General features: G+C 47.0%; 2 protein-coding genes across 2 annotated transcripts in view; both read left to right on the top strand.

Annotated features, from left to right (window-relative positions):
• Positions 1–12,743, top strand: part of BCKDHB (branched chain keto acid dehydrogenase E1 subunit beta) — a 426,555-nt gene that overhangs the window by 62,606 nt on the left and 351,206 nt on the right. The gene's annotated exons all lie outside the window — the stretch shown is intronic.
• TTK (TTK protein kinase) overlaps positions 10,402–12,743 on the top strand; it is a 50,132-nt gene continuing 47,790 nt past the window's right edge. The window contains exons 1-2 of the mRNA XM_056109680.1: positions 10,402–10,540; positions 11,836–12,058. Of these exons, the coding sequence (XP_055965655.1) occupies positions 10,402–10,540; positions 11,836–12,058 (362 nt within the window). The remainder of the gene's footprint in view (positions 10,541–11,835; positions 12,059–12,743) is intronic.

The following is a 12,743-nucleotide window of genomic DNA, read 5'->3' as shown; positions in this document are numbered from 1 at the left end:
CTGATGCTTCCCAGTAGTCTCTGTGAGCAAATTCTGAGGCCCTCCAGAATCTCAGGAATACAAAATATAGCCTGGGGGCTAATGGATTTCCAGTCATTACTGAATTTCTCAGCAGCCAACAAGAACTGGTTATGAAGTTGGGTCTCAAGTAATTTTTGGATTCTGAACAAATATGATAGTAGGTCCTGACACTCTAAAATTTGTTGTTTAAAATTCTGCAGTTGCCATGGCTTTTATTTGTTTGTTTTGCCCAGACCAGGAAGTGCTCTGGGATTCCTCCTAGCTCGCCTCAGAAATCACTTTGGCTTGGGCTCCAGGGACCATGTGTGGTGCTGGGGATCAAACCAGGATCCTTCTGTACTATTGCTTCGGCTCTTATGTGACGGCTTTTAACATCCACATTCACAGACTAAATAGTGGATTTAAGAAACCTAATTAGAATTATTGGTTTCAACCAAGAGTCATTTGAGGACACACTGAAGTGGCAGCATGTGTAAGCTAAGTGCAGGCTCGCCAGAAATCAACCTTTTTGCTTCCTTGACCACTGACTTGCAGCCTCCAAACCATGAGATTGATTCTTGTGTTTGGCCCCCCACACCAGAGTATTTTCTTATGGCGGCCCAAACAGATTAAGATTTTCGTACTCCTAACTGGGGTGCTAACATAACAAATATGTTAAAATTTTATATAATTATGGGTGACCCTTTGGATACTGTCTTTCTATGTACTTAAAAAATTCTTCCTGTTGCTTTTCAAGACTTTCTCTTATTACTAGTTTTGTGCAATTTGTCTTATGTGTCTATGTGTCATTTTCATAAAGTTACCTCTGACCTTGGAATTTGTTGAGCTTCTCCAGGATATTATAGTTTTCTCTACCTTTGGACCAATCATTCCTGAAAGTTTTTCTTCATAGCTCCCTTCTTTCTTTTTGAAATTCAAATGACATTTATGTTAGGCCACTTTAATTCTCCTGCTCACTGATGATGATTTATTATTGTGTATTTTTTGTTTTATTTTATATATAGATGACATTGTTTATTATTGATCGTTTGTCCTCTGAAAGCTAATATGCGATTAGTCTTATCCAGTGTATTATTTTTTGAATTGCAGACCTTGTACTTTTTTATGTTTGTTTTTCAGCCTTCGCAAATGTTCTACAGCACTCCTTAACATCTTCACAGTTTTCTCTAACTTTTGGAAGAAATGGAATCTAGTTATAGTGTTTTAGTGTCTTTGTCTACTTATTCTGTCATCTGACGTTTCTGGGTTTCTTCTCTCTTTCTTTTTTTTTTTAATTTTTATTAGTGAAATACCATGAGGTACAGTTGTAGATTTACAAAATTTTGTGCTTGGGTTTTGATTATACAATGATCAAATACCCATCCCTCCACCAGTGCCCATTCTCCACCACCATGGATCCCAGTATCCCTCCCACACCCATCCCCCCCATCACACCCTGCCTTGTGTGGCAGGGCATTCCCTTTTGTTCTCTCTCTCCTTTTGGATTCTGCGGTTTGCAAGAGAGGCATTGAGTGGCAATCATGTTCGGTCCATAGTCTACTTTCAACATGCATCTCCCATCCTGGGAGGATCCTCCAAACAACCTTTATTTAGTGCTCCCTTCTCTTTCTTCTCTTTCAATGGACTGATTTTTCTTTTTTAGAGTTACATTTTATGCTCTTTTATTGACAGATATATATATAAGACATTGTGAATTTGATCTGGTTAAATTTTTGTGTGTTTCTATAAGAGTTCTTGGATTTTGTTCCAGGATGCAATTACATTGTTTGGAAAGCATGTGATCTTTCTGAGGCTTGCTTTAAAGTTTTGTTGGCAGATCAACATGGCCTTTAGCCTAGTATAGTTTTGCCCAAGTTCTGAGGCAATAGCCTATTCTTTTTCTAGTTCTCTCTGAGAATATGCCACCCCTTGATGAGCTCTGAAATTATTTCCAATATTCTTTCAGCAATTATTTTCTTCTTAAGACAACTGTTCAGAGACATGCACTTATCAGTGTTCAATTGGAGACAAGGATTTCTACAGAGACTGGCCTTCTCTCTGACCTACTCTTTTCTGTTTTTCTGTCCTGTGAACTTGAACCGAACTCCAAATTCCACCGCCTTAATTTGGGGAAATTTGGGCAGACCTTGATTTCCCCTTCCTAGACTGCAGCCTGAAGAGAATTCCAGGGCTCATTTGCTGATCTCCTTGCTCTCAAGACCACTGCTTTGTGCTGCCTTGTCTAGTCCTGCAATATGCCTGTATTATGTTATGCGGCTTTTGTGGTTTCTAGAGAATTCATGTGGGCCCATGTTTCTTCATTTGGGTTGGATTCCTAATTATGTATTTGAGAATTTCATAAACCTAAACCTTCAGTTTTATATTTATTCCTATAAATTTAATATTGCTTTTTCTTGAGCGGGAAGGTACACCCAGCTGTGCTCAGGGCTTTCTCCTGGCTCTGCACCAGGGACCACTTCTGGTGTGCTCCTGGGATCAAATGCCAAGTTAGGGAGAGAACTGGGGTTCACCTTGTGCAAGGCGGCACCTAATCCCTGGGCTATATCTCTACCCTTCATCATTTTTCTTACAAGTCTTCAAATCTGTGCATATTTAAACTTGTAGCACACAACTCTTTCTTCAGAAATAATGTGCATTGAGATATGAAATAACTTATAGTTGAAAATATAGATATTATATTTGGAGATTGTTTCAAATATAAAAATTCTTAAACAATTAAACTGATTTTTAATTTAATTTTAAAAATTAAATCACCATGAAATACACAGTTACAAGGTTGCCCATGATTGGGTTTCAGTCATATAAATCCCAACACCCATCTCTTCACCAGTGTACATTTCCCATGACCAATGTTTCCAGTTTCCTTCCACCACACCCCACCAGCCTGTCTCTATACCAGGTACTTATCTTCTCTCTCCCTTTCTCTCTCATTCAGTCTCTTTTCTTTTGAGCATTATGGCTTGCAATATAGGTCACGGTCACGGTCACGGTCCTCCCATTGTTCATCTCATTGCTCGAGCGGGCAATATAGGTATTGAAAGGTTATCGTTTGTCCCTTTGCCTACTTTCAGCACTCAGTTCTTGTCCAGAGTGATCATTTCCAACTATCATTGTCATAGAGGTTCTTTTTCTATCCTAACTGAGATGTTCCAAATAGAACAGTGAAATTTGGGGGAAGGGGGGCAGTGAAAGAGGAAGCCTCAGTTTCCCCTTGCCAGCTGCAAAGAACAGCTCCATTTTTGTTGTCTCCTTTCCACACTTTAATCATTCACATGAAATTTCATGTTCTTCCTGAGAAAGGGAAGTTAACAATGTCCCAAGACCAAAAATTCTGTCCCAGGGCTTAAGCTCACTGCAGAGTTAGAAATAATGTGTAATAACTAAGGCAAGATGGCCAAATAGATTATCCAAAACACTTAAACCATCATACCACTCTGTACAATCCTTGCATTCTCTGTAACATTCTTTTGTAAAGTATTGCTTTATTTGATTAAATAACTGTTGTATGCAAAGTTATTGATAGTTGCATTTTAGGCATATAATATTTCAACCCCCAGTCCCGCCACAAATGTAAACTTTCTGCTACCAGTGTTCCAATAACCCATCCCCTCCTCAACTACCACCCTGACAGGCACATATCAAAGTTTGATGGTCCCAACTTAGATCTCAAGTTTTCAGTGTCGCTGAGTTTGTACTTTGGATATAACTACAACACTCTTGCACATCACCAGTATAAATGAAAGTCTGTTGTACTTCTCTTTCTCTTTTTCCTTCCCTACTTGGTTGCTTTCCTTTCTTGACCTTCTCCCTAAACTCTGGGGTTAAAGGTGATCTAGTCATCTCCTCTTTATTACACTATACTTCCTCATCCAGTTATTCTATATATCACAGATAAGTGGGATCATCCTGTATTTGTCTTTCTTCTCTTGCTTCACTCAATATGTTATCTTCCAGTTCCAACTAGGGTGCAGCAAACTGCATTATTTCATCATTCCTTGCAGCTGCACAGTATTTCACTGTGTATATACACCACAGCTTCATAATCCATTCATCTGTCTTTAGACACCTAGGTTGATCTTCTGTATCTTAGCCATTATACTATATGCACAATGAATAATGGTGGGTATACATTCTTTTGAATAAGTGTTTTATATTCTGGGCTGGAGCGATAGCACAGCGGGTAGGGCGTGTGCCTTGCACGAGGCCGACCTGGGTTTGATTCCTCCGTCCGTCTCGGAAAGCACGGCAAGCTACCGAGAGTATCCCGCCCGCAAGGCAGAGCCAGGCAAGCTCCCCCTGGCATATTCTATATGCCAAAAACAGTAACAACAATTCTCACAATGGATACATTACTGGTGCCCACTCGAGCAAATCGATGAACAATGGGAGGACAGTGCTACAGTGCTATGTTCTGGGTAAAGATGCCCCAAGATAAAATTGCGGGTTATAAGGCAGCTCAATTCTAAGTTTACTGAAGGCTTTCCATACTGTTTTCCATAGAGATGGAATCAGACAACATTTGCGTAAGTAGTGAATGAGAGTTCCTTTTTTTTTTAACCACATCCCTGTTAACAGACTAGTCCTACAATTTTTGATATGTACCATTCTCACTCGTGTCAGATATCTCATTGTTATCGTAATTTGAACTTCCCTAATTCTCTGTAACATTCTTTTCAAATGAAAAGTAACACAAAGACCCAGTTTTCCTTTAAAAATGAACCATTTTTAACTTAGTCACACTATACTAAACTCTCTTCTGATTGGGGAGTTTCTTTTCCATTCTTTTCTACTTTCCAACAAAGTTTTTATTTTCTAACTCTAAGTCTGAGCACGTTGATTATTCAATGCTTTCATTCTTGAAAACATTGAGGAACTTGAGAACTGTGGACCAACATAGACCAACCATCACCACTCCTGCATGTGTGTGTGTGAGGAGGGAAGAGGGGAGCAAGGGCACAAATTTTGGGTCATACCCAGTGGTACTTAGAGCTTACTCCTGGGTATGCTAGGGGATCAACTCTAGCAGTGCTGGGGATTGGACCAGATTAGCCACAAGACAAGGGTCAGAAGGGCTGACAGAATGCAAGGCACCACAACCGGGTTAGCCACAAGCAAGGCAAGTGCCTTACTACTATAACATTTCCTCAGCCCTGAAACTTCCTTTTACTGAGGTTTTTTTCAAGAAGCAGCTTTGGTAGTATAGCAGGCAGAGAGATAGGGAGCCCTGAAAATGTGTATTGGGGAAAACACTGTCTGGAATCGAAATCCTGAAAAACCTTTGAGACAGAGGACCCATTGGAGGATCATTTAAGGTGCAGCCCAGAACTTGGCTGGATACCTCTGGGAGGAGAGGTTCCACAGCTGAACCAATTAAAGATAATATTAAAGAAGACCATCAATGGTCTCCTAGCAAACTAACTCCTTGCAACAGACTTAGGAGGCAGTTTGGGAAAACTGTCTATAAACTTGGCAGAAGAAAAGGAAGGCATTTCCACATTCTGGGGAGGCAGCCCATATCCCACAGAAGATGTGCACTTTCCTTTTATTTCAGGGTTCATTCTCCACCCTGGAGACTGCCCTACATCTCAACCTGAGGGGAATACTTCCAGCTTTTATTTATTCATTGACTTTTTTGGATCACATCTGGCAATGCTCAGGTGTTATTCCTGGCTCTGCACTCAGGAATTATTCGGGGTGGTGGGTGGTCACAGGACCATATGGAATGCTGGGAATGGAACTGAACTGAAGTCGGCTGCTTGCAAGGTCAGCGGCCCTAACGGCTGTACTATTGCCCCGGACCCACTTTCAGCTTTTAATACTCTGGAGAAGCCCATGTTCTCACTTTAACATGTCTCTGTCTGTCTGTCTGTCTGTCTCTCTCCTCTAACACATCTCTTAAGTAAATTTCTTTCAAGAAAACTATCTTCACTGCTGTAGCTCCTGTAATTTCTTTCTGCTAGGGAAAATGATGTTTCTGGAAAACCCAAGTAGAGGTTAGCACTTACTTTCTGCTGGTTGAATGCTCCAGCTAGTGTCCATAGCTCTCTGGATTGTTCAGTCAGCAGAAAAACTTGGGTGGTGGGTGCCAGCTCCCCATGGGTGTAGATTAAAGGGACTTCAGGCAGGAAGTGAGTGTTGGTTTTTAAGTGCTCACTTTGCCAATTCTAATCCACTGGGCTAACGGAGGTGGGTCAGGCAGAGAAGGTGAAGAACCCCCCCCTTTTATTAAACAAATTTCATTTTATTTATTTGCTTTTTGGGTCACACCCAGCAATGCTCAGGGGTTACTCCTGGCTTTGCACTCAGGAATTACTCCTGGTGGTGCTTGGGTGACCATATGGGATGCCAGGGATCGAACCTGGATCGGCTGCGTGCAAGGCAAACGCCCTACGGGCTATGCTCCGCCCCAAGAACCCTTTGGAGGTTAACTCCCTTGACCCCCATTCCACCCAAGTCTGTTACAACAGAAGGATGAATAAAGGGCCCACTGTTGAACATTCTGAGTGTAGGATGCCTGTGAAATGTCTGAGTGGACATACTAAATTGGCAGTGTATATATGAATTTGGAACTTAGGGAAGAAAATTTGGTGGGTGATGTCATACTCAGCTAGAGAGATAGCACAGCAGGTAGGGTGTTTGCTTTGCACATGTATGACCTGGGTTCGATTTCCTGTACTCCATTGGGTCTCCTGTACCCCTGCCAGGAGTGATCCCTGAGCACAGAGCCAGGTGTAAGGCCTGAACACCACCGGTGTGGCTTCAAAACCCCTCACTCAAAATAGAATCATAAGATTTACTAATAGGTTATAATTCATTAAAAAAAAGTCATATTTTAAGATGTAAGTTTGAGGTCACCAAAGAAATCAGTGAACAGAAAGAAGTGTTAGGATAAAGTGATTTGGTGGTGGTTTCCAAGAAAAATGCCATTTTTGAGATCAGGCCCCAAGATACCATAGGAACTGGTGGAATCCGAAATTGCTTCTGAATAAAAAAAAAAAAGTGGTGAAATAGTGCGAAGGTGGTGATCAGCCAACTACCTCACAGAAACCATATTGCTCAGCTGAAGGAAAACGCCCGCCATCAGGCACGAAAAAAAGGTAAAGCAAGAATTTTCACCTCCCTAAATGATGGAGAACGGGCACTGGTGGAGGGATGGATACTGGGACCATTGTCTAACTGAAACCCAAGCACAAAAATCTGTAAGTCTACAACTGTACCTCAGGGTGTTTCACTAATAAAAATTCAAAAAAAAATTTTTTTTCACATCCACGAGGTGACTGGCCAAGGTTGAGAACATGAAAGATCTAGGGGCAGCTCTGGAGTTCCAGAGTGACACCTGAACTCCCTGCCTCACAACGTGAAAAAAAAAAAAACGAAGCAACACAACAAACCCCCACCGAGCTGTCCTCTCAGGGAAGCATCCATCAGACATCAGATGGCCCAAGAGACATCCTCGCACTTCAGAGACATCCTCGCACTTCAGAGACATCTCCGCACTTCACAGAGAAGAGGAGACAGGTTGACTGGAACTGTCCCTCAGCAGCTGCCCCGCCCCTCCCCCCAGTCTCCCGCAAGCAAACGACCTTCATCAACAGGATGCCCCTTCTGAGGCGCCCACCCAGAGCGCAGAAGCCGGGCGTGCTCCAACAAGAGGATGAGGGTGAGGGGAGGAGGCGCGAGTGTAGGATGAAGGAAAACCCGAACAAAGGGGACGACAGGGGCCGAAGACACACACAGCACTCACGGCGGGGCCAGGCGCTTGCCTGGCACCTGGCTGGGCAGGGTTCGATTCCCAGCAACCCAGACGGTCCGCCGAGCCGGCCAGGAGGACTAAGTCTCAGCACCGCGGGGTGTGGTGAGGAACGCTTAAAAAAAAAAAAAGAAAAGAGAAAAAAAAAGAAAAAAAGAAAAAAAAGAAAAAAAGGGAAGGTTCTGGAAGACAAAAGCGAGTCATCGAGGACGTGCCGGGCAAACAAAGCTCCAGGAGGGCGCAGAAGCACCAGGGAGCGCCCCTTCCCCGCTCCATCCCAGAGGCGCCTCAGGAGGCTGCGGGCGGGCGGACGGCGGGGGCGGCCCCTCACGTCCCCTCACGCCGCTTCTCTCAGGAAGCCGCGCTCGGAGCCTCGTCCCCGCCCCGCCTCTCATCCGGGCGCTCAGTCCGGACGCGGCTTCCGCCCACCCGAACACTCCAGCCAATCAGAGCGCAGGATGCAGTCAAGCCCGCCCCCTCCCGGGCAGCCGGGAACGCCCACAGAGCTCGGGCATCACCGCCCGCCCGCCCGGAGCCCGGAGCCGAGGAGGCAGGGGGGCGTGGCAGAGGCAGACCGGAAGAGCCGCTCATGACCTCGGGGGCAGGGGCGGGCCCAGGCACAGCGCCCAATCACGGCCGGCGTCCCCACGTGACCCGCGGCGACCAACCGGAGGCCGCGGCAGGCGCCGCGGGGAGATTCAAACGTGCGCCCGGCTTTCGTCTCGGTGCCTGGGCTCGGCTTCCCCGGCGGTGAGTGCTGCCCCGCGGGGCTTGCGGGTGGTCCCGTGGTGGTCGCGGGGGTTGGCTTCTTGCGCCCCGCGGGTGGCGCGGGAGAGAGACGCGGGATGCCCAGCGCCGGGCGGGGACGAACCGCCCCTGGGGCGCGTTGGAGGGGGGAGGGGAGGAGCCGCGGGGAGAGCCCGGGCTTAGGGTGGGGACCTTCGGACCGAGCTCAGGGGCTCGTCCCCCCGGGCCGCGCCATTCCCGGGCTCGCTGTGGCCTCTGTTGTCTTTCCACCCGGCTTTCTCGCCCTCGTGCATTTTTTTTCCCCCATCACTGCGGAAATAGCGAACTCGGGTCTACGCCCAGGCACAGTTGACCTGGGACAGTCCCGAGAACCGGTAGGGTGGGAGGGACGGGCTGCAGCCCCGAGCTGCCACCCCGAGTTGCAGCTCTGAGCTGCAAACCCGAGCTGCCACCCCGAGCTGCAAACCCGAGCTGCAAACCCTAGCTGCAGCCCCGAGTTGCAGCCCCTAGCTGCAAACCCGAGTTGCCACCCCGAGCTGCCACCCCGAGCTGCTACCCCGAGCTGCCACCCCAGCTGCAACCCGAGCTGCCACCCCGAGTTGCAAACCCCAGCTGCAAGCCCGAGCCGCCGCCCTGAGCTGCCACCCCAAGCTGCCACCCCGAGCTGCCACCCCGAGCTGCCACCCCGAGCTGCATCCCCGAGTTGCCACCCTGAGCTGCCACCCGGAGTTGCAGCCCCGAGCTGCAAACCGAGCTGCTACCCCGAGCTGCTACCCCGAGCTGCCACCCCAGCTGCAACCCGAGCTGCCACCCCGAGTTGCAAACCCCAGCTGCAAGCCCGAGCCGCCGCCCTGAGCTGCCACCCCAAGCTGCCACCCCAAGCTGCAACCCCAAGCTGCAACCCGAGCTGCCACCCCAGCTGCCACCCCGAGCTGCAACTCCGAGTTGCAACCCTGAGCTGCCACCCCGAGTTGCAGCCCCGAGCTGCCACCCCAGCTGCAACCCGAGTTGCAAACCCCAGCTGCCACCCCGAGCTGCCACCCCGAGTTGCAACCCCGGGCTGCAAACCCGGTGCTGACAACCCGAGTGCTGGGAAGGACGATTAAGGGCTTCAGGGCAGGCCGCGTCTCCGCCCGGCTTGCCCCATCCCGGCAGCTCGCTGGGACTCCGCCTGTCCGGGTGTTTGGCTGGGAAAACTCTGAAGGGACGCGGTCATGTCAAAACAGGCCGACGAAGGAAACGGTCATCAGCGAAAGGATCTTTTCTTTAAGGCCTCATGGTGCCAAAGCTCCGCGCAAACATCCCTCAGCCGCCTCCAATCTGACATCTCAGCATTGTACTTGCAATCCAAACACTGTCAGTGACAAAGGGGTTCAGGGCGCGGTTGTTTCAGCCCTTCAGTGTTCCAGGCACCAATCCCACCACCAGTGGGACCCCCCCCACCAATGCTCCGGGTTTCACACACCCCACGTTTTCCCAGCTAGCCCTCCCCCGGTGGGAGGCACAAACAGCTTTATTTCCTGTTGCTTATAACAGCAAAACGGCATAAAGTGGGAGGAGGGCAGCTGCTGTCTTCTGCTCTGGCTCCGGGGTTCTATTCCAGTGCTCGGTCTGTTGGGAACGTTCCTGCCAGGCCACTGCTGTTTCTATGGGCAAATGTTATTGTGCTACTGCCAGTTCCATGCGCTCCTGTAACTTCAGCTTTTTTCTTCTGGGGTCTGAAGACTGGTTGCAGAGGGTTCGACACCTGTATGTGAGACCCTGGGCTGGATTTTGGTGGGGCTTGGAGGGGGGGCGCGTAAAGGCTAGTGACCACATTTTCTTCTTTAGTGCTAGTAAAAAAAATCGACATTGATTACTTGTTCACTTTTCTCTCCTTAGAGATGGAAGCTGAGGAGTTAAGTAGCAGAGAACTAACAATCGATTCTATAATGAACAAAGTCAGAGACATTAAAAACAAATTTAAAAATGAAGACCTCACTGACGAGCTAAGCTTGAACAAAGTCTCGGCGGATACCACAGGTCAGAGTGAATCCCTCCTTTTGAGGGGGCTGTGGCGGGGGGTGGGAGCAATAGCCTAGCAGGTAGGGCGTCCACCTTGCAGGCAGCTGGCCCAGGTTCGGTTCCTCCGCCCCCCCTTGGAGAGCCCAGTAAGCTACCGAGAGTATTCCGCCCGCCCGGCAAAGCCTCACAAGCTCCCTGTGACCCTATTCGATATACCAAACACGGTAACAACAAGCCTCACAATGGAGATGTTACTGGTGCCCACTTGAGCAAATCGTTGAACAACCGGAGGACTTGGTCACCTTGGATCAGTGCTGGGCCTGAGGAACTGAGTGGTGCTGGGGTTCTCCAGGGCCACATTCAGCAGCTGGGGAGGAGGAAAGGGTTTGGAGATCGACCTTGGGTTCCCAGGACCCAGCAGGTGTGAGGCCAAGCATGACCTGCACCCCAACTCCTGAGCTGTCTCTTCATTCAAAATTCCCTTCCAAATGACAGAATGCAATGTGTTTTCATGATGCAGTTTTCGCAGTCGTTGATTTACCAGTTCGAGTGCAACCATTGTATATTGACTCTATGTCTGACCCTGTTGGTGTGGAGATGTCCCCATGATTTCCTGCTGTTGTCTCCCTCCCACCCTTTGTTTTGGGGCCATACCTGACACTAAGGGCTCAGTTCTGACGGCACTCAGAAATCACTCCTAGCAGGCGAGGAGGACCATATGGGATGCCAGTCATCGAACCCAGGTCGACATCATGCAGCGCAAGTGTGTTACCTGCTGTGGCCTGGTTTTCTGCTGTTCCTGAGAACATTTAGGGCCGGAGCCACTGGGGACGTAGCTCAGTGGCCAGGCACCTGACTTGCATGTGTGGGCCTTGAGTTCAATCCCCTGAACCAACCCTGAGGGGAAAGTAACAATAAAATAAGTTTCTTCATTTTTAATGCCTGAGTCATAGTGAGGTCTTTTCAAGGAAAGTTGGTGCAGTAATAGTTTGGATTTTCTTTGGAAAGTTGTGGTGCTCGATGGAGTTGTACTGCTGCCCAGAAAGAGTTCTCAGCGGCTGAATAAAGGTTTTTAATTCTTTGATGAATGTTCCCCTCTGTTTTTCTTTCCTTTGAAATCTGTAGTTTTTGAATAGAGTATACTGTTGTAAAAGATGCGTAGGAAGTAATTTGTTTATATTTCAATGCTTAAGTTTTTAAAAGTATCTCAAAGAATAGGTATGTTCATACTGGGGCCATAAATGATGGAGGGGAAAAGTGCAGTTTGACCTTTGTATTATGTCTTCTTTTGTACATATTTTTTCCTAATTCAGATAATTCGGGAACTGTCAACCAAATTATGATGATGGCAAACAACCCAGAGGACTGGCTGAATTTGCTACTTAAACTGGAGAAAAACAGTAACCTCCGAAATGATGCCCTTTTGAATAAATTGATTGGTCGTTACAGCCAAGCAATTGAAGCACTTCCTCCAGATAAATATGGTCAAAATGAGAGTTTTGCTCAAATCCAAGTGAGATTTGCTGAATTAAAAGCGTAAGTACATGATGTAAATACATGCATTTTATTTTGAAAAGGTAAATTCAAAACGTATTAGAGGCTAGAGTGAAAGTGTAGCTGGTAAAGCGCTTGTCTTGCATGTAGCCGACCTGAGCTCTATCCCGAGCACCCCAGACTGATCCACAAGCCCACCCAGAGTGAGCCTTGTCTCTGCTGGCTGTGTCCCCCAAAACTAAGTTTGTCAGAATTACTTTTGAGAAAACTATATATTTTAACTAAACGTTTTTATTTATAATTAACCTGTAAGTAATGTAAAGTCTCTTATAGTTTAATGCATATTCTAGACTCAGCTTTTTTAAATTTTTTAAAATTTTTTAATTTTTAATTTTTTATGTAGGAGTACTGCTATTTATTCAGCCATTGATTAGCTGATTGAATTGGTCATGAACTTCACCTTTTTTTTTCATTTTTTTATAATTTTATTTATTGAATCACCATGAGAGCAGTTACAAAGCTTTCGGGTTTAAGTCTCGATCATACAATGAAACACCCATCCCTTCACCAGTGCCCATTCTCCACCCCCAAAAGCCCCAGTCTACCCCCATCCCACACCCTCCCCCTACCTGTGGGGCAGATGATTTCCACATTACTCTCTCTCTACTTTGATTACATTCAGTATTTTGACACCAGACCCACCATTATTATTTGGAATTTTACCCCA

The sequence above is a fragment of the Sorex fumeus genome, unplaced genomic scaffold (genome assembly GCF_029834395.1).
Source record: "Sorex fumeus unplaced genomic scaffold, SorFum_2.1 ptg000008l, whole genome shotgun sequence".
Taxonomy (NCBI): Eukaryota; Metazoa; Chordata; class Mammalia; order Eulipotyphla; family Soricidae; genus Sorex; species Sorex fumeus.
Note: the sequence above shows the minus strand (reverse complement) of the source record. Positions and strands in the feature narration are given on the sequence as shown.